Source organism: Chiloscyllium plagiosum, chromosome 33 (genome assembly GCF_004010195.1).
Source record: "Chiloscyllium plagiosum isolate BGI_BamShark_2017 chromosome 33, ASM401019v2, whole genome shotgun sequence".
Lineage (NCBI taxonomy): Eukaryota > Metazoa > Chordata > Chondrichthyes > Orectolobiformes > Hemiscylliidae > Chiloscyllium > Chiloscyllium plagiosum.
The window spans coordinates 33,183,427-33,206,449 of record NC_057742.1 but is presented as its reverse complement, the minus strand read 5'-3'; the positions used below and the strand labels follow the sequence as shown (position 1 = coordinate 33,206,449).

Genomic DNA, 23,023 nt, shown 5'->3' with positions numbered 1-23,023 from the left:
TTTCACTCAGACTTCTGAAGAGGCAGAAGTCACGCATCACCAGATTATTGTCCAACAGGTTTATTTGAAATCACAACCTGCTGTTCACCTGACAAAGGAGCAGCGCTCTGAAAGCTTGTGATTTCAAATAAACCTGTTGGACTATAACCTGGTGTCATGTGACTTGTGACATTGTCAAACCCCAGTCCAACACCGGCACCTCCACATCCCATCTATTCCAGAGGGATCTAGATGTTCAGGCAGAATGAGATGGTTGGGGTTTTGACTCCAAGTAAATCAATGGTTGTGAAGATCAGACAGAAAATGAAGGTGAGGTCAAGGATTAAATATGATCTTAGTGACTGACAGCTGGCTTTGAGGAATTGCATTGTCTACTCTTGCTCCTAGGTATTATCTTTACACATTGAGTATTGAATGGCTGAAACAAAACCAGGAGGTGAAACAAATTCAGGGGCACGTGTTAACCCACCAGCTGGCTGCAGCTCAAAATTTGTAGATGTTTGAGATTTTTACCCCACCAACCTTTCTCCTGGCATTCCTTCCAGTGGGGGGGCTTTTTGTTCAAGGTAGGCAGTCCCTTGTTGAACACCTGAAGTGTCCACTTCAAGAGCATTGACTAGTTGCAGATGTCATTCATAATATTGGTTCAGACTAGAAAATTTGAAGGTCCAGAAAGCTACAACTTACCACAATTATATAGCAGCTTTAACAACGTAAAACAGCCCCAGACACTTCACAAGCACTTTGTAAAACAGAGTGGGAGACCAATCATTGTGAGAAGATATAAGATCAGATGACCAGAGGTTTCATCAAAGCAATAGATTCAATTGATTAATAAAATATCAGGAATTTAAAATTAAGCTCATTAATAGTCTCCTTTGTCATTCCCCTTTAGATCTCCTCTCAATTTCTAAACCCTAGTGAGGAGAGGCCAAAACTGAACAATATTTCCTTACAAGACAAACCTTTTATCTCTGGATTCAATCGAGTGAACCTTTTCTAAACTGCCTCCAATACAATTACATCCTTCCTTAAACAAGGGGACTTACTAGAATCATCAAGTCATACAGCACAGAAACAGACCTTCCAGTCCAACTCCCCCCATGCCGACCAGACATCCCAATCTGACCTCGTCTCATTTGCTAGCATTCGACCCAGGTCCCTCTAAACCTTTCCTATTCATATACCCATACAGATGCCTTTTAAATGTTCTAATTGTATCCGCCTCCACCACTTCCTCTAGCAGCTCTTTCCAAAAATGCATCACCCTTTGTGTAGAAAAGTTACCCCTCAGGTCCTTTTTAAATCTTTCCCCTCTGACCTTAACTCTATGTCCTCCACTTTTGAACTCCCTTATGCTGGCAAAAAAAAGACCTTGGCTATTGACCCTATCCATGCCCCTTATGATTTTATAAACCTCTGTAAGGTCACCCCCTCAACCTCTGGCACTCCAAGGAAAATGGCCCCGACCTGTTCATCTTCTCCCTATAGCTCAACCCTCCAACCCCGGCAACATTCTAACAAATCTCAAGTTTCACAACATCTTTCCTCTAGAAGGGCAACCAGAATTGAATGAAGTATTCGAAAGGTTCCTCTCCAATGTTCTATCCAACTACAACTCCTATATTCAATATTCTGACCAATGAAGGCAAGCATGCCAAACACCGCCTTCACCACCATGTCTACCCACGATGCCACTTTCAAGGAACTATGCCGCTGTATCCCTAGATCTCTTTGTTTGGCAACACTCCCCAGAAATCTACCATTAACTGTGTAAGTCCTGCCCTGGTTTGCCTTACCAAAATGCAACACCTCACATCTATCTAAGTACAGCCGTAATGTTATCCCTAACCAAAAATGTCCCACCCCTCCTCTCTTGTCTCCCTTTCTATTCCTCCTTTTGCATCGATGTCCTGGAACATAAAGCTCCCCTTCCTGTCCATTCCTGAGCCATGTTTCGATACCTAATAGCTATCTGTTTCTTACCTGAATAAACAGTTCTGACCACATTTGCCCTTCCTGATAACTCATTCCAGCCCTTTCCCTTGCTCTGTGCACATAGAGAGCTTGGTACTTTGCATGTCTGAGTATTGTCCTGTACGCTATTCCTTCCTGTGACTAACATGTGCATCATTTTTCTCTCCTGCGCCACTCAGATTTGACTTGCAGTTGCTCAATCTGGATTTCATTGAGTTGTTGACTCGTTTCGTACCGACTGAGTACGAGCGGAAAGTACTGCGGCAGTATGAGGCCGATAAGAAACCACTGGAGGACCTGGGGGAAGAGGATCGCTTCATGATCAAATTCAGCAAGATTCCACGACTCACAGAACGGCTGAACATCATCATCTTCATGGGCAACTTCAATGACAGCATCCAGCTGCTGACACCGGTGAGCACTTCTGCCCCCACCCTGGGGTTCATAGGGCATCACAACAGGAGGAGGCCCTCAACCCCTGCAGCCTATTCTACTAATCAGTGAAATGGTGGCTGCTCTTTAACCTTACTCCAAATACACAACTTTGCCTCATCTCCCTTTCTGAGTTTGGTTAACAATAATCCATCAAATCCTGATGAATGGCTCTCGCCCGAAATGTCGACTCTCCTGTTCCTCGGATGCTGCCTGACCTGCTGTGCTTTTCCAGCATGCCACTCTTGACATTAATCCATCAGTCTCAGGTTTAAAATGATCAGATTGACCAACCAGCATCAACTTGTCCTGAGTTGATGACAGGTCGGCCTTTGTGAAAGAAATCTCTAAACGTCTACTGTCTATTTCCTAATTTTACTCTTGAGAAAGAGGACTCTGATTTTTAGAGCACATCCCATAACATTAGACAAATGAAAATAGTTTATCTCCATGTACTTTATCTGAATGTTGAAACATTTTAATCAAGCTGCTCCTTAACTTGATAAATTCAAGGAGTACAGTCCTAGTTTGTGTTCTGATTCATCATAATTTAAACATTGAAATCAAGGTATTATTCTGGTAAAACGTGTTTAAGGATAGTTAGGTAACGTCACCATAGTCTGAGTCCAGTTCTCTCTTTAGAGGGAGATGACTGATATTGGGTTTAGCCTGAGGGTCATCACGCCTCAGGGAAGGGGGAAAGTTTAGAAATCAGGACCGCCATGGTAACCTCACCCAACACAGGAGTATGTTCTGCACTGTTGGCATCACACTGCATTCCAAACCAGCGTCCATCCTGTTGAGCTAACCATGTTTATTGGTCAAATGAACATTCCAACAGCCCCCAGGCAGCAGAGGAATGGAAGGTATTGAGGAACTGGGTTTCATTTGTGTCCATGTGAGGAGTCAACAAGTAGAGTAGATGACAGGAAAGTAGTGGGTATAATATGTTTGGATTTTCAGATAAGCTACAACACATTAGTCTATTTAGCACGATAAGAGCCTAGAGTGTTGAAGGTATTGGAATGGATAGACGATTGGCTAACTAACAGAAGACAGACAATTGGGATAAGCAGGGTATTTTCAAAATGGCGGGATCAATGCTGTGCCAACATTTATTTACAATCTATATCAATGACTTGGATGAAGAAAGTGAATTAACTCTTGCCAGATTTGTGGATGACACATCAGCAGGTAGTCAAGTGCTGAGTACGGATTTAGACAGGTTAAGCGAGTTGACGAAAACTTGTAGAATAGAATATAATGTTGGGAACTGCACTTTGGCAGGAAGAATAGAGGAGCTGAATGTTATTTCGTTGGAGAAAGACTGCAGAAACCTGCACCACAGGGGGATTTGAGACCCTTGTCCACAAATCACAAAAAAGCTAGTACCCAGGTTCAGCGGGGAACGAGAAAAGCAAATAGAATGTTGGCCTTTATTTCAAAAGGAATGGAGTATAAAAATAAGGTTAAAAATATATCAGGTACTAGTCAGACCACAGCTGGAATACAGTGAACAGTTTTGGTTCCTTCACCTAAAGAAAGATACTGTGATTGGATGCAATCCAGAAAAGCTTTAGACTGTCTAATGAGGAGAATTTGAGTAAGATTGAGCTTGTATCTGTTGGAATACAGAAGAATGAGAGGTAAGCTTATTCTTATATACAGGATTCTTAGTGGACTTGACAGGGTAGATGGGGGAAGGTTATTTTCTCTTGTGGAGAGTCTAGGACAAGAATAATGGGTAACAGGCTTAAGACAGATATTTAAGAATTTCTTCTCTCCGAGGCTAGTGAATCTATGGAATTCTTTGTCGCAGAGGGTTGTTGAGGCTGGGTCATTGAGTGTATTCAAGGCTGAGACAGACAGAGTTTTAAAGAGAAATTGGTGGCAAAGCTCAGCAAGTCTGGCAGCATCTGTGAAGAGAAGTCAAGAGTTAATGTTTTGGGTCTGGTGACCCATCCTCAGAAAGAGTTTTATATAAAAACAAAGGGTTATTGGAACCCCTGACTGTCAGGAAATAGTCACTCCCAAATAATGTTCTGAAGCAACAAACAGCACCAATGAACTACACAATAGAGGAAAAGTGTTGAAAGAAACTGTTGTGATTGAGCCAAGTGATGCAGAAAAGTCAAGCTGGGATAATGTACAGAAAATATAATTTATGACGTTTAAAGTGGTTTCAATAGAATGGATGGAAATCAGAGTTTCGCTCCCTACTTGAATCCTTGCAGTTGCAGCTTGAACAGATTTCCAAGGTGGGAATAAGTCCAAGTGCTTTTGACAGAAAGGAATGGGGCAGTACTGGGAAAGGACAGTGGAATCACTGACAGGGTGGGTTTGTGAAGGGTTTGTGAAGGGATTGAAGGGAGGGAGAGCCCATGCAAGATCAGAGGCAGCATAAGACATGATAAGGTGCTTATAACAATTAAAATTGTCCCCATCCTTTTTAATATCCATAACAATCAAGACTAAGCAAATTTTAGTTAGTGGTCCCATTAGGATACACGCTGAGAAAGAGTTGATAATGAAGATGATGTAACTCTATCATCGACAGTCATACACTCTCAAGGCTCTTGAGTGGAAGATCAATGGAAGAGAGGGGTAATCAGTTTTCTGTACATCAATGTGCAAGTTTAAATAAAAAATGTTTGTTGGAACTCCTGACTGTTAGACAATAGTCACTCTCAAATAATGCAAAGGCAGAGATGTAACCATCTCAGAGAAGGGACTGTTTAGCCGAGTAGAGCAGCCTTAAAACCACAATACACACTCCCAACTCCGAGACCTCGTGGCTAGCAGAATACATGGAGCAAAACAAACAGGGTTTACCTCATGGAAGCATTTCAAACCATATCCAAACAGAAAATGATATTTAATAAAAATGAAGACAGCTTTAGAATTTTTAGGAGAATTCAATTTTAAACAAATGAAAAGGTTCTTTTTGCAAAACCTCACAAAATGTTTTTAAATGAAAATACTACTGGGTCAAAATTTAAGCAACAGAAACATCTTCTTTACAAATGCTGCCATTGATTAATGATTCATAAAATGCTGAACAATCTCGCGTTTTTGCTGTCAATGAGCGTCCATGCTGCAACGTGTCTCCCTCCAAGATCTCCCTCTGAATACTCTAGGTTGTACATTTTGGTTCCAGTAGGATCGTCCGTAACTCATTGAAGTCCTTGCCCTCTCTTACAGCAACTGAACGCCATCATTGCTGCATCGATGTCCATCAAATCATCAGTGAAGCTAAAGAGAATTCTGGAGGTAAGATGGTATAGGGCTAAGCTTATACCCACGCTGGGGGATTGTTGGGAGCTTCACCAGCAGGGAAATGGAACAGACTGCAGAACACCAAAGTTGACCAGTATTTTAAGAGTCCGATGATGTATCTTCTTCTGTTGATTAATGTTAGTGTTTGAATATAAAAACAGACTTACTACTTTCGCTAAGTTAAAAATCACACAACACCAGGTTATAGTCTAGGTTTAATTGGAAGCACACTAGCTTTTGGAGCATCACTCCTTCATCAGATGATTGTAGAGGGCTCAATCCTAAGGCACAGAATTCTGTGTGTTAGGATTGAGCCCTCCACAATCACCTGATGAATGAGCGACGCTCCAAACGCTAGTGTGCTTCCAATTAAACCTGTTGGTCTATAACCTGGTGTTGTGTGATTTTTAACTTTGTACACCCCAATCCAACAGTGGCATCTCCAAATCATGACTACTTTCACTAATGTCAGCAAATGAAGAAAGCTAGACCCTACACCACCACTGGGCATTACAATATTAACATTTAACTGTCTCGCATGAAATCCTCCAACGTGGTTTGAACATAGACACAATGTTATTGATGGGTTAATATTCTGTTACATTAACAGAGAGAGGGGTTTAATATGTGTACAAGGATTTCTACAGCATGGTTTCCACACTTTGGTGTAATCATTAAATCCCAACCTAGTTCTGTTCCAGCAACAGACATGAAAACAAAAGTGAGCTGACCCACCTGAAAGCAGCAGATAGAGGAATTTGGGAAACACATGTTAATCAGTTGTATCAGATTATCACAGGTTGTACAATCTACCCTACTGATGTATTTCACTTAGACATCAAACCCAAGGTATAAATATTGTTCAAAGTTTGTGCGAAGATTTGTAGCTCGGGTGCTCGTTGTTGTGAGCCTCCTGCGAGGCGCTTCTTTGATGTTTCCTCCGGTGTTTATAGTGTCTGTCCCTGCCGCTTCCGGTTGTCAGTTTCAGCTGTCCGACATGAAACGACATGACCAGCTATCCTTAGTAGCCACACACGCAGACAAGCACTGAGGATGTCGCCTAGCCAGGGGACGAAACGTTTGCAACAAAAACTTCCAGCTCGGCGAACAGAACCACAACATAAGTATTGTGTCTGGTGTCAGTGCACCCAGTAGTTATTAATCTAAATTCAAAGGACTGAATTGCATCTTTAATTTAATCACTGAATTCTGCACAGGAAAGGAATGTGTTTAATGCCAATCCTTTGCAACTCATCGCTGTTTAAGAACAGGTTCTGAGTTCTGAGTCTCTATGCTGGTCTATGGGACGGTGATGTCTCAGTAATCCCTTATTAAAGAGTCCAGTAACCTTCGTCTCTTCTGGTGATGCACGTTACATGAACAGACAAGTTAATAATCCCATCTAGTGCCAATGCCCAACCACTGGTGCAGTCCATCTAGCAAAGGGATGAAAATGTTAAGAATCTGGGACAAGAGAAGTGACTCACCTCCTCCTAAAACTGCATCTTGAATAATTTCATTGCTTTCAGCTCTGTTATCTTGTTTGTCCTTTATTCTGCACCATATCTTGTCGTACATGGGTCTGAAAGGGTTAATATTGAGGAGTACAATAACCACCACTCACTCTGATATTGTCATATGGACCTGCGGACAGCACAGTTTAGGATTTTGAAGGAGTGAAGTCTAAGATGTGACCCTCCTCCATGTCTCTGTAACGAGGTTTAACATCGTTACGAACACGCAATAAATTCTATCTTGGCCACATTAAAAGATTGTTCTAATTCGATCAGGAAATGGTTTTCCTTGACCACACCAGACCAGTCAGACTCTATAATTTTCACAACATGAAGAGATGGTGACAGTAGCCTTGACCATGAGCAGCAGCTATACAGTACAGCAAGCTGACAGGCCCATACAACGTATCCTATTCAGTTACCTCCTAACCTCTCCACACTCCACTGGCTTCTCATCAGTCAGAATGCTGAGTTTGCAATCTTTGCCCTGAATTACTAACTTCTCCATGACCTTGTCCCATTTAATCTCAGCAATGTCTTCGAACCCTACTCAAAGCAGAGCCCAGTCCTTGTCTCATTGCATGCTGTCAGACCTCACTTGAAATCTCATTATTTTCCGCTTACGTTGTTTCGTCTGACATTATTGATGTTTTCTGTCGTCATTGACCCAGCACTATGATATTCTGTTCCTCAGGTTTTCCAGTTTGTCACTTCTGGAATGTTTCCTCCAGCTCTTCATCTTCAGAATGCTGCCCAACCTCAATATCCCTACTTTTACCTTCCCTGCCCTCCCACCACCTACACAACACCCCCTGTTGTCTCCCCTACCCTCTGGAAAATAACTTCACTCATTTTACTAGACTTGCTTGTTATTTAATTTCAAGTTGTATTATTCCAAACAAAATGTCACTTTAAAGTTGCAAAGATAGAGTTTGCAGTTGGGTGTGATCAGGCACAAATTCTCATTTCAAAGTAATTCAAGGTTCCACCCAAATGCATTTACATTGTTACAAATGTAGACTGTTCCATTCTATTTTCCTTACATTAAAAATACACCTTGATATGCAAACTTATGAATGAGGAACAGGAGTAGGCCATTCGACCCCTCAAGTCTGTTCCACCATTCAACAAGATCATAGCTGATTTCATTACTCCACATTCCCACCTGTCCCTGATAACCTGTCAGCCCAAAGCTTATCAGAAGCTATTGTTATGGACCAGGCCAACCCCCTCAAAATATTTCAAGAAGGTAGCCCAGACCCTAACTTTGCTAGTTGCTGTAAAGCAGATATTCCAGGAGAGATGCTGCTGGTCAAACCACTTAGTTCTAAACAAAACAGAATTTATAGACAAGAATACCAAATTAAACACAGAAGGAGAACAGAACACAGAATAAATTAACCTATCCAAAAACCTGACAGAATATCCCAACTTAATGATGCTGTTCCAACTATTACAACAACCCCCCATAAACAGCCCTTGGCACAAAAGGTAAAATCAAACACAGGTTCATACAGGAGAGAAGCCAGAGAAACCATATCAGCAGGGACCTGCTTCTTTAGGTCCATCAGCTTCCAAGCAGTACTGTTAAAACCAAACCAAACCAGAGATAAGCTGAGCTAGGAGAACTGGCCACTCCCCTTTCACTGTACAAGTGTTCATTTTCAAACACTTGAATGCCTGCTGCTTGAGGCAGTATCTGTTAGCTATAATCAAACTGGCCCTAAAACCCTTCAACTTAGACTTTTCGGGAGACGTGTCTTTTACGACTTCTCTGGGAAAAATAGCAAAGGCAACGTAACCTTGCTAAAGGAGCAGTTTCATCACACTATCTAGTTCTTTCTTGAGAGCATTAATTGATTGCTTCCACCAACTTTCGACAAAGAGTGTTCCAAAGACTCAGGAACCTCTGAGAAAAAGAAAATCTCCTCATCTCTGACTTAAATGACTTCAAACACTGACTCCCAGATTCTCCCAAAGAGAAAACATCCTTCCCACATATGTCCTGTCAAAAGCCTCCAGGATCTTGTAATTCAATCAGTTTGCCTGTTATTATTCTAAACTTTAGCGGATACATGCTAAGCCTGTCCAACATTTCCTCTGATCTTCTTATTGTTTCCAATACATTTACATTCTTCCTCAAATCAGAAGATAAATACTGTATACATTATTCCAGATACAGTCTCATCAGTGTTCTGTATAACTGAAGTGTAACCTTCTCAGCTTGCCCTTGCAATAAACCAAAACACTTTGTTAGCTTTCCTAAATAGCTGCTTTATGGGCATACTAACCTTCAGCAAATCATGTACTAGAAAGCTAGATTCCTCTGCAATTCAGAGCTTCACAATCTCTCACATTTTCCCACATTACAATTAATTTGTAAGATTTTTGCCCATTAAATTAAACTGTGAGGGGTTTTTATGTCCTCTTCACAACTTACTTTCCTACCACCTTTTTTGTTAACAGTAAATTGAGCTATCATACCTTCTCCATTTTATATGTTATGAAAGGTTGAGGTCCAGCCCTGTTCCCTACTGTTAATTGGGACCAAAGCAGCTCCAGCAATTTACTCACTAACACTTTCCTGTTGATTGTAATTTTCTTGAGTTCTTCCCTCCCTTCCAATAAGGGCAGCACGGTGGCTCAGTGGTTAGCACGGCTGCCTCACAGCACCCGGGTTTGATTCCACTCTCAGGCAACCATCTGTGTGGAGTTTGCACGTTCTCTATGGGTTTCCTCTCACAGTCCAAAGATATGTAGGTTAGGTGGATTGGCCATGCTCAATTGCCCATAGTGTCCAGGAAAGTGCAGGCTAAGTTGATTAACCATGGGAAATGCTGAGTTGTGGGGATTGGATGGGATGCTGTTTGGCATTGACTCGATGGGCTGAATGGCCTGTTTGCACGCTGTAGGATTCTATGAAATTGTCTAATTGACAGTTATTTTTGGAATATTCCTTAATCCTCTGCAGTAAAGGTTGAAGTAAAATACCCGTTTAATTTATCTGCTTCTCCTTTCCTTTATTTTCTGTAGAATCGACAGAATTACTTGATTAATTAGTTTCCTTTTATCTATATTTCCTTCAATTTATAAAATTGCTTACTATCTGATTTTATGTTGCTAGTTAGATTTCTCACATATATTAGTTTTTTTCCCTCTTTATAATCTTTCAGTCAATCCTTGCTTCTTCTGACCTGACACCAAATTTTGATATGTACTTGCTTTTTTTTAAAATTTGATGGCCTCTTTAATGCTTGTGGTTAACCATTGAGTCCTCAGCTTGGAATTTTTCTTTCTTATTGGAAAATATTCGTTCAGTATATTCTGAAATATTCCCTTAAATGTCTGCTACTGCCTCACTATTGAACAATTATTTAACCTAATTTGTCAGTTCACTCAGCATTCATATTTTCGTATTGACATTATTAAAGTTGAACATGCTTGTCTTGGACCCCTTTCTCTATCGTTTAAAACTGAATGTAAAATTCAGTTATAACTGATAGTTATAACTGATTATAACTGATGGTTTCGAGGGGCTCCATCACTATGAGATCATTAATTAATTCCATCACATTGCACAATACTAGGTCTAGAACTGGTTGGCTCCAGAATGTTCTAAGAAACTATTCAAAAAAATCTTCTATGAGCATGTCAGCTAGGTTAACTTTGCCAATTGGTTTTTCCAATCTTTATTTAGATTAAAATCCCCCATGATTATTGTTGTACCTTTCTGACAACTCACATTATTTCTTCAGGTAGACTCCATCCTACTGGGTAGTTACTGTTACATGACTCCCACAAGTGATTTTGTGACATTATTATTTCTTATCTCCACACAAATCACTTCTATATTGCAGATTCCTAATTTAATCCTCTGTTGTGCTTGTACCATCATTAACTAACAGAGCCACTCCTCCACTTATCCTAACTCTTGACCTTCCTAAACATCCTGTACCCTTAAAGATTCAGGTCTCAATCTATGTTATCCAGCCGCAATGCAGCCGCTATCAGATTATAATTTGTATTTATATTTGTATTATCTGTTCTTCCCTGAATGCTCCATATGTTCAGATACAAAACTGTTGGTTTTACCCTTTTATTATTGATACAACATCTAGCCTAAAGTGTTGATTCACTCTGAAATTTGCACATTCAATCCCTTCCTGTCATGGCGCATTTCCATTTTAAAACTTCTCTCTCTTCCATTGTGTATATTCTTTAATTTAATGCATCTTCCCAAATTTGATCCTTTGCCCCCTTGCTATTCAGTTTAAATCCCTCTCTTCTTCTGTTGTTATGCAGTTTGCTAAAACAGCAGCCTCAGCATGGTTCAGAAGCAGACCATCCTGATGGTAAAGATCCCACCTTTCCCAGGTCTGGTAGCAATGCCCCATGAACTGGGACATACACCAGTGTTTTGAGCCACACATTTGTGTATCGGGTCTTATTTGCTTATTTATTTTGAGGTATGAAAGAGCGACAATTTGGTGCAATTTTATTAATGTAGTTGATATTGGATTTGGCAATACATCAAACTAATCCACCACTTGATAGTAATTTAATTTTAGATTACTTCATGGTAAACTATAGATCACAGAATTATTCCAGTGCAGAAGAAGGCCATTCAGCCCATTGTCTCTGCACCGACTCATTATGAGCCTTAAATTATTTACGAATCAGCACCTTAGTAAAATAAAAATGCTTTGACTTTAAAAATATTTTTAAATGCTCCTGATAGAAGTTAATTTGAAGAGCCCTTTCAAAAGGTATATGGCAGAAGCCTGTCACATGCTTTATTCTGAACTGTGGAGTCATAGAGTGATAGAGATGTACAGCACTGAAACAGACCCTTCAGTACAACTCATCCATGTTGACCAGATATCCTGAATAAATCTAGTCCCATTTGCCAGTACTTGGCCCATTATCCTTCTGAACCCTTCCTATTCATATACCCATCCAGATGCCTGTTGAATGTTGTAATTGTACCAGCCTCCACCAGTTCCTCTGGCAGTTTGTTCTATAGAAACACACCACTTTTTGCATGAAAAAGTTGCCCCTTAGAGTCTTTTCAATATATCTCCTCTCACTTTAAATCTATGCCCTGTAGTTTCAGATTCCTCTACTTTGGGAAAAAGTGCTTGGCTATTCACCCTATCCATGCCCCTCATGATTTTATAAACCTCTATAGGGTAACCTCCATCAGCCTCATGTCCAGTTTTTTTGAGCCAGGTCAACTCACAACACTTAACATGTATTTTTTTAGCCAATCTGCTCAGAGAAACTATTGCACGTCTCTGGAGCAGGTGGGACTTTAACCCAGGCCTCCCAATCCAGAGGTAGAGACATGAAACCAATGTTGGTGAATTGTGCCAATCAAACGAGTGGAAACCCTAGGCTGAGATGTCTCGTACTTATGTTTTCACTCATTTCCAATTCACATCCTCTAATCCTACTTTCTTGACACACTTTGAATTCTGGGTTTATCAATGTGAAGCTAATTACCAGAAAACAAGACTTGTCTCTACCAAAGAAAGCCTATGAGTTGGTGCTGATTCTGTGAGATCACTTGTTGTCAGATACAATATTTCACTATGCAACTTCTGAATAACAATCTATTGTAAAAACAGACCATTAAAATTATTGCTGATCTCATTCTGTCTCTTCTCTCCTGCAGATCATTTTAGCATTTGGAAACTATATGAATAGCAGTAAAAAAGGAGCCGTTTATGGCTTCCGATTGCAAAGTCTTGACCTGGTAAGATTGTGGAACTATTATTGGAAAATTATGTATTAATTAATCTAGTGATTTACCAATGTAACTTGCAGTCTCTAATAATCTACTGAATAGTCTAATGAATGATTGGTCATAATTAGCTATTGTCTGCAATGTTAATTTCACCAGTCAGCATGCAACCAGTTGATGGTGATCAATTGATTGTAATTCCATCAATGCTAGGAACCAACTGAAACCAACTCTCAGAATGCTGGAGAAATTCAGCAGGTATGGCAGGATCTGTGAAGGGAAAATCAGAGTTAATATTTCAAGACTGGAGCAAGGCTCAAAATGTTAACTCTGTTTCTCTCTCCACAGGTACTGACAGACCTGCTGAGTTCCTCCAGCATTCTCTGTGTTTCAGATTTCTAGCATTTTTGGTATTTTATCTTGATACTGGGACATGACTTGATGTCATTCTCATAGTTTTAGATCTGAATGCATTTATGCTGAAAGGATGACAATGAAGAATGGGTAGGTTTGGAGTTCAGATAACACTGTTAATGAAAGCAAACGGAGATTCGACTGAGCAATGAACTGTGGCTGTTAATCTGTAGAGTGTGTGGGGTGGTTCTATTAGTGAGTGTATACTGAATAAGTTTAAAAAAAATTGTTAACATATTCTTGGTTGCTTATTGGATGAATTGACATAGATGATATTGCATTATTGGCTGTAAGCATTGAACGAGTCAGTGCACATTTTGTTAATTGTGTTGTTGGCTGGGTACAAATCATTTAAGACAGATTCCAATTATAAGGACATGTAACTGTGATCCCATTAATTATTTTGTCTCTGTTCACCTTCAGCTCCTTGAAACCAAATCGACGGACAGAAAACAGACGCTAATGAACTACATTGTGGACATAATCCACACGCAGTATCCTGAACTCAGTACCTTTCATACTGAGCTGCTCTTTGTCGACAAAGCTGCTGCAGGTAATAAAGCCAAGTGACCTGAACAGAATTGTTGACCGTTTTACAGATGGAGAAGGAGTAGTTACTAATTCATAAATTGGGAGCATTTATTCAAGTACACCAAGGAGGAAGAGCAGAGATAGGAGTACACCATGTTGTGGGAACAGTGATGAGGGTACACCAAGTGAGGGGAGCAGTGATGATGCTACACCAAGTGGGGGGATACAATGATTAGGGTACACCAAATGGAGGGAACAGTGATGAGAGCACACCAATGCAAAAGAAAGTTTGAAAATTCAGTATTTAGATTATCGTATATACTTGTATAAAAGTCAAATTTTTTAGACTTTTTTAAAGGTTAAATTTATGGGGTTGACAATTACATGGAAACTACTTTTGAAGGACTGAAATTCATACTACAGTCCAAAATACCGTATTATTAGCAGAAGCCCAATTAATCTCTAAACGAATAAAAAAAACTCAACGAATTACGGTAATTACTGGATAAAGACAATAGAATCAAAAATGGATTAGTAAGCTTTTACTTATACATACAAAAAGTGAAGTAGAAATATAATACGGCTTCAAATTAAAATCACATGGTACATCTTAAAGAAATTTTAAAACTTCATCCAGGTATCTGACTGTATTTCACAAGTGCTACAGGGGAACTCAGCTCAGCTGAGCTGCACACAAAGGGAGGTTGTCACCTGACTCTGACCTGATGCATCTTAAACTTTCATGCCAAATTGGTGTGAATTGTACATCAAAACACACAATAGCTCAAAAAAATTCATTTCCTCATCATAACATTTATGCGCAGGATAATACCTTGACTTGGAAATGTTGGTCTGTTATCAGTCAAAACTAAGGCCAAATTTACGTGAGATATGTGGAACATTCAAGAACTTGTTGGCCACAAATATGGAATCGACCATTACATGAGATTGACTTTTAATCGAGGATATACCATATGTTAATGATTAAAGCTGTGATGGCTAGATTGTGTGAATGTGACACTTGTGAAGTTGGGGCTAGGGGATGTTAGATTATGTTGGTATGGTAGTGATGAAGGAAAAGTGATTTTGTCACATTGGAATCGTTCTCACAAAGGGAAAGTGATGAATTTTCACCAGTATGGTTTGTGTATTTTGGTGGAGTACTGTCAAGGTTAGTGCTGTCAAGTTGATGCAAGTTGATGCAAATTCTTATGAAACGAAAGAAGTGAAACTTCACATGGCTGGTGGGCAGAGGAGGGTGTCCTTAGTGACCAATGGCTCAGTCTTACCAAGAATTGCTGAAGAGGCAAAGGCAAGAGAAGAGTCATAAGTTCAGTGACCCACAGGCCGTCCGAGAAATAAGTAATAAATAATGAAAGTAAGGGACAATCCCTTAGAAAATGGATAGTTGGCCACTGTGAGTGATGTTGCTATCTTTAACTGCAAGTATTTTAAATTATAACGGCTTGTATTATCAGTTCCGATCTATTCTTTGTATTGGGATTGGTAAGAGTAGACAATTAGTCACAGGCATCTGTCTCTATTAAGGAGACACAATTGATTATTTCACTTGAGGAGCACCAATTCACGTCAAGCCTGGGACAGGCAAAGGAGCAGGTCCAAGTCTACCTTAACCAATAATAAAAAAAACAAAGAACTACAGATGCTGCAAGTCAGATACAAAAGGAGATTGCTGGAAAAACACCACCGGTCTGACAACATCTGTGGAAAGGATGCAGGGTTAATGTTTTGGGTCCAGTGACCCTCCGTCAGATGGGTCTTCCAGGGTAGACCAGATCTACCTTATCCTGAATTAACTTGTTGTGTTCGCAATATTCTGAAGTACGTATTAGCTATCTTTCCACCTGAGCTAACCTCACCCTCAATAAGAGATGGAAGATAGGTATGTGATGGGGAGTTGGTCAAAAGGAAATGCATATTTGACGATTTCTCAGTTTGATTTCTGGGAATGATGCCAGCGTGTAGCAGGTTGGACCTGCCATTGCCCTTTAGCAGGATGGTTCCATGTCTGCACTCACTGGCAATTTAACAGTGAGAATCAGGGAAAAATTAAATCAGGGAAATTAGAATCTGAGCCTGCTCCACAGCAATAGTAACAGAGACCTGACTCCAACTCCTTTAGAAAGACAAGTTGTATCATTCAGACAGCCATCAGACAGGATCAACAATTCCCTCTGAATCATCAGAGTGGCTTTCTTCATGTTGCTATGAATGTAGCTCCTGTGACTTCATTGGCACCAAAATAATGTCAAGGCCAATTTCTGAGCATGTGTGGGTACCTCTTTGGCCCTTTCCTATTTCATATTTATGCTGCACCATGGTGACTCCATCTATAGACATACTGATTAGCTACCTTCTCACCACTTCTCTCATTCCCTCCCTACCTCTGGTTTTTCACAAAGCTTATTTCACCGTCCAACATTGGATCATCAAAAAATGTGCAATTCAATATTTTAAGGTCTGAGCTGTCTCTTCAGTTTCTGCCCTATATCCCATCCTCTCTTTAGCCACTGTCCTCAATGAAGAATCCCTATGTCGTGGTCATCTCCAAAATCACCTAACTCCACCTCTGTAACATCACCTGACTCTAGTGCTTCCTCCTCTCATCTGCTATTGAAACCTTCACTCATGCATTTATTACCTGCAGACTCAATGATTCTAGTACTCTCCTGTCAAACATTCCACATTCCATAGTCCAGAAACGAAGTCATTCGTATCTCTGCCCATATTCGAACGCACACTAAGACCTACTCACCTATTACTCCTTCGCTCACTGACCAATATTGGCGCCTTGTCCAGTAGAGCCTTGCGTTTAATTTTTCATCCTATTTTCAACCTTATCTATAGCCTCACCTCCTTCCTATTTTTGTAAGCTTCTCCAGTGTGACAGTCCTCCAAGATATCTACTTATGTAACTCTGGCCTCTAATGCATCCAAGATTTTCATTACTCCATGTTAGCCTCCATGCCTTCAGCGGCTAAGGGTCTAAGGTGTTGAATCTCCTCCTTAAAACTCTTTCACATTTCTAATTCCATCTCCTCATTTTCTTAAAAGCAACCTCTTTGTCAGGGCATCAGTCACCTGTCTTACTGTCTCCCTTTTTGGTTCAGTGTCAAACTTCAGGATGTTTTATCATGTCAAAAGTGCTATACAAATGCAAGCTGTTGCACGTTGAGGAATCAATCTGCCTTTGTTTCTGTCTTGGGCACATCGTGTTGTACTTGCCTCACCACCTGAACCATTATCAGCTTCTTTGATTAGAATGTGGGTGACTTTTCCCACTTGTTGTCTCTATCGCAGTGTCACTGGACAATGTTCTACAGGACGTGCGATCGTTACAACAGGGAATGGAACTTGTCCGGAAAGCTTTCATGGTCGAGGATACCAGTTTACTCCTGAAAGAATTCCTGAGCAGCAACAGTGAGAAAGTGGACAACTTACAGAAGGACGGCAAAACTGCACAGGTAAATAGGAACAAGCTCACTTAAGTCTAAAAGTTTATCATACAGAGCCAAAACATCCACTTGTTGAGGTCACACTGCACTGTGCACACAGTGATGTCTTACGTTAAGTTTTGGCCATCGTTTATCAGTATACACGAAGCCACTCAATTGTCAAAAACCAGCCCACCACTTACCGTTCAGGTACCCTGAGGTGAGTAAGGGAAATAGATCAGGTCACTTTCCCAAACGTTGTTGGAAAGATGCAGATGTTGAAGTGCTCCAGCTGTTAGGCTGCTCTGATATTCCAAACACTTGTCTCATAGTCCTACTTCATTCAAAAATAAATATACAGAGTCATAGCCAGAGAGTCCAATAGCGCAAAAACAGGCCCTTTGGTTCAACCAGTCTGGGCCGACCATAACCCTAAACTAAACTAGTCCCAACTGCCTGCGCTTGACCAATATCCGTCCAAAGCTTTCCTGTTCATGTGCTTATCTAAATGTCTTTTAAATGTTGTAACTGTATCTGTATCCACCACTTTCTCTGGAATTTCATCCACATAGTAACTGCGTTCTCAGTAAAAAATAATTGCCCCTCATGTATTTTTTAAATCTTTCTCTCCTTACCTTCAAATTATGCCCCTGGTATTGAAATTCCCCACCCTAGGGAAAAGACACCTTCCATTCACTTTATCTATGCCCCTCATGATTTTATAAACGACTATCAAGTCATCTCTCAACCTCCAACACTCCCGTGAAAAAAGTCCCAACCTATCCAGCATTTCCTTAACTCAGGCACTCCGTTCCCACCCAGCCATCGTTCTAATTGACAGTTTATCCAAACGCTCAGGATTGATTCTAACAAATTGCCCACCACTGATTTCTGGTTACCCATTATTATTATCCCAGCCTTGTTCTCCAATGGGCCTCTCTTCACTTTGGCCTTTTTGTTCCCTCTTATATATTTAAAGAAGTTTTTACTGTGCATGTTTATATGAATTGCCCATTTGGCCTCTTAATTTATTTTATATTCAATAAAGCTTCTAACCAGGCCTGTCAGAATACGGATTAGTTTAGATATAAGAAGAGAAATTGCTGGAGAAACTCTGCAGGTCTGGCATCATCTGTGGAGAGAGAAACAGAGTTAGTGTTACAGGTCCAATGTGACTCTTCTTTTGTGAACTCTGTTCCTCTCTCACAGATGCTGTCAGATCTGCTGAATTTTTCCAGCACTTTGACCTTTTTGCTTCCAGTCTTCAGCATCTGCAGTACTTTGCCTTAATTGACTGACTTAAATTTGCTTTTTGTGGCAGACCCTGGTGTTGTGTAAATTTGAGTGAGTCTTTGTGAGGTGACTCAACTGGAATGAATGGCGGGCTACAGGTGCCTGCGTTCAGAGTGAGGTCACTTCCTGTCTGCAGCCAGAAAAAAATTAAGAGGGGAGACTCGTGCCTTAGACCAGTGACCTTTTTAGACAGCTGCTCAATGTCCACCAGGGCTTCCCAAGGAATATGCACGGAGCTCCCAGATCCCAATGATCTTGTTCAAGAGGGACTTACCTTTGTTCTAGTTAATTTTGATCATCACAGTCCCAGTTGCTGATTGGGACTAACCTTGTGTTCATTGTTTTCTTCCACAGGAAGCTTACCAATCTGTCATTGAGTACTTTGGTGAAGATGTTAAGACAATGCCACCATCCATGTTCTTCCCATTCTTTTTGAGGTTCATCAAGGCTTATAAGGTAAAGAACGGATCACTGCGCGATCTCCGTTTAGTCGAGGTCACTAGACTGATGTGTATACACTTCAATGTTTGCTTCAAAATGCGTCGTTCCTTCCTGAAGCTCATTTCTGGACAATCCCATCATTATTCTAATGAAACATGGTTTAAATTAGAATTTTCGAACTTATAATACAGCAAACTGTTTATTAACCACCACCTATGGGACCAGGAGTATATCAGTTGATTGAATATTCCAGTTGATCAAGACAGCCACATAATCAATATAAAAACACACACTAAGTAATAGAAATGTAATACAAGGATAAACTCATCAGTGTTATACTTTATTTACAACATTAATCACTTGAATAGCAATGCAATTTTGCCTTAAATAAACAGTTTCGGGCTGAAAGCCTTCTCACTTACACCCTCAACTGACTATTCAAACATTGCAATAATACTGTAAACATCGCGGCATTTGAGGCAAACAATTTTGCAGGTTTATCAACAGTGCTGCTTCATAAAATAAAGTTTGCTGTGAACATTGCCAGCATTGTCACTACACCCTCGACAGTTGATTTTTACGCAGGCTTGATCCTTCAAGCCACCTCTGCTAGTCAGGAACATCATGACTGCTCTGACTGTGGCCTTTACTCCATTTACTCACCCACCCCAATATGACTCTGTCTCCAACATTCTGGAGGAATATTTCACAGACTCACGGCCCACTGAGAGAAACAGTTTCTCCTTATCTCCCTCATAAATGGGAGGTCTCTTATTTTTAAACTATGTCCTAGTTCCAGTCTCTCCCACAATGGGAATATAGACCACCTTGACACTGAGAAAATGTCATACACCAGGTAATTTTACATGCCCTAATCTATGTTAATTAAGGAGGAACTTGTTTCACTGATAGGAGAGGTAATATCAGAGGATAAAGACTAATCTTAATTTGGAAAAGCCCCAGTCATGAATTTGCTGCTTGAAAGAAGGGCAGGAACTGATTTTGTTATGATTTTTGATATTGCCTCCAAAATATGCTTTTCTAAGAAACTCTCAGAAAGCAGGTCATATTAGACTTAGTACTGTATAATGTGACAGAATTAATAAATCACCACAGAGTAATGACATCTTTGGATAGGAGCGATCGTAATATGATTCAATTTTACGCACACTTTGAAAGGAAGATGGTTCTGCCTAAGATTAGCATTTAATTAAGATTACAAGATTTTAAAGTGCCAACTATGCCAACATGAGCTGAAATGAAGTGCGCTATTAAGTGAGCAGGTGTATCATTACACAAATAGTGGCAGACACTGAAAGGGATAAACGTAAGGAGAAAGTGTATACTTGTGCAAAGGTGAGTGGCACTTCAGATGACTAGTCAGAATACAAAGAATGTTGGAGAATGACAGAAGGATTTTCAGTACAAATAAATAACAGCATGAGTAGAAACTAGCTAGAAATAAAAGGACAGATAGCAAGAATTTCTACTGGTATATAAAAAGGAAAAAAGAAAGTAAAGCGAAGTTGGTTGACACGAGGGAAAGAATGGGGAATTAACGGTAGATAATAAAGAACTGGCAAATGTAATGAATAAATGTTTTGTTTCTGACTTCACTGGAGAATACAGAAAGCATCTCAGTATTACCTTTAAATCAGTAAGTGGACAGAAGAGGGGAACCTGGTAAATTATAATCACCAGGGAGGTGTTAATGAGTGAACAGATGCAACTAGAGGTGGATAAGGTTCTGGATCCAGATGGACTTCATCCCAGGCTTTTAAGAGAGGTGACTAATGAAGCATTCGATTTGTTGGGGTTAATTTCCCAGAAACCAGAAGGCATTTGATGAGGTTGCACATAAAGGGTTATTATGCAAAGCAAAAGCTCATACAGCAACTTGCCGGTTTAAATACAAGATAGGCTGATTGACAGAAAAATACAGAATGTGCATAAATGGATCTGTTTCAGATTCGCAGGACATGGTGAGTGAGGCCCAAAACAGATGTTCAGACCCTCAACGTTTTACAATTTATATCAATAAATTAGATGAGGAAATTAGGTGGGTAAAGTTGCAGGTGAGATGTCGATAGGTTGGGAAATATATTGTGAGGATGACATAAGCAGGTGATATCGATATATTGAGTGAGTGAGCAGATGGAGTAGAATATGGGAAAATAGGAACTTGTTTAATTTGGCAGGAAGAATAAGAATACAGAGTATAATTTAAATGGTAAACTACTGCAGAATTCCAAGGTGCAGATGGATATAATTGTTTTACTGCAAGAATCACAAGATGTAAATATGCAGCAAAGCAAGTGATTAAGATGGTTAATAGAATATGATTCTTTATTACAAAGGGAATTAAACATAAAAGTAAGGATTTATGCTTCAGTTATACGGGACACTGGTGAAAACACATCTCAAATACTGTGTGCAGTTTTGGCCTTCTTATTAAAGGAAAGCTGTAACTAAGCTGAAGGTGAATCGAAGGATGTTTACATGAGATCGATACCTGGAATGGACAGGTTGTCTAATGTGATCAGGCTGGATTTTACTTCACTGGAGTTTTGAAAAGCAAGGGATGACTTGAGTTGGACCGAAGGGTCTATTTTCCGTGCTGTATGACTCTGTCTGATTGGTCTTGACAAAGTGGAAGTGGAAAGGATGTTTATCCTTGTTGATGAGTCCAGAATGAAAGGAACATTGTTTAAAATTAGGTATTATTAGGTAAAGGTAGAGTTGAGAAGATTTTTCTTTCCCTTAGAGGATTGTGCAACTTCCGTAGTCTCTGCCTCAGAGGGCAATGGAAGTGATTTTTAAGACAGAACTAGATGGATCCTTGTTAGGCAAGAGAATCCCGGTTTAATGAGGGTAAATATGAATGTGGTATATACAGGACATGGAAAGATCAGGCATGAATTTAATTTATGAAGAACAGGTTTGAGGTATCAAATGCCTTTCTTCTGCTCCTAATTTGTATGTTTGAAAGGGACTTTGATAAATAACAAAGAAATTGCAGGAAAAATTGCCAAAACAATGGGAAAGAAAGATCACAAGGCATTAAGTGGTTAGTCTTTTCAAAATGGTTGAAAGACATATTAATTGTAATTGTACCATGCCAATAGATTCATGGCAATACCTGATGATTCCATTTTCTTATGTAATCTCAGCAAGCTGAGCAGGACAATGAGTGCCGTAAGAAGCAAGAGGCAATGGCCGTTCAAAACCCTGAGGACAAAATCTCATCGTCCAATATGGACCAGCCAGATGTGAAGGTGAGGGTTCTGTCTGAGCTGAATGGTGAAATGATTTGACTGACAGCCTTTTGTTTTACATTGGTTTGGGAAAATATGTTCATAGACTCCCGACAGTGTGGAAACAGACCATTCTGCCCTTTGAGTCCACACTGACCCTCTGAAGAGCATCCCAATCAGACCCACCCTCTACCCTAATCCTGTACTTCCCATGGCTAATCCACCTAGCCTGAGCAGCTTTGGACAGTGGGGGGAAACCAGAGCATCCAGAGGAAACGCGCGTAGATATGGGGAAAACATGTAAACTCCATACAGATAGTCACCCAAGGCTGGAATCAAACTATGAGGCGGCAATGCTAACCACTGAACCACTGTGCTATCTCTATTGAAAGATTTTGTTAACTAAGGAGAGCAATTTCATTCCAAATATTAAGAATGTTGAATTAAGAGCTCAGCTTGGGATTGAAATTGTGTAAGAACTACCAATGGCCCTTTGGCCTGTTGCCTAGCAACTGATTGGAGGAGCCAATGTGGAGGCCTACCTACTTCTGCCCATCATAGCCCAAGAAGAGCAAAACAAATTGTACAAATCTAAGGTTTCCTGTAAGTTGGGATCTAAGCCGTGAAATTGTCACCAGAGCCTCTGGAGTGTCTGAAATTGGTGAGTCTCTGTGAAGGGCCATGGCCATTCTA

The 23,023-nt window shown here is 40.2% G+C and overlaps 1 protein-coding gene across 4 annotated transcripts in view; it reads left to right on the top strand.

Annotated features, from left to right (window-relative positions):
- The window catches only part of fmnl1a (formin-like 1a), a 258,801-nt gene that overhangs the window by 211,431 nt on the left and 24,347 nt on the right, over positions 1–23,023 (top strand). For all 4 annotated transcript variants that reach the window (XM_043675290.1, XM_043675287.1, XM_043675288.1 and 1 more), the window contains exons 19-25: positions 2,157–2,391; positions 5,611–5,679; positions 12,874–12,954; positions 13,780–13,909; positions 17,209–17,372; positions 18,990–19,091; positions 22,247–22,351. In XM_043675290.1, coding sequence (XP_043531225.1) covers positions 2,157–2,391; positions 5,611–5,679; positions 12,874–12,954; positions 13,780–13,909; positions 17,209–17,372; positions 18,990–19,091; positions 22,247–22,351 — 886 coding nt within the window. The remainder of the gene's footprint in view (positions 1–2,156; positions 2,392–5,610; positions 5,680–12,873; positions 12,955–13,779; positions 13,910–17,208; positions 17,373–18,989; positions 19,092–22,246; positions 22,352–23,023) is intronic.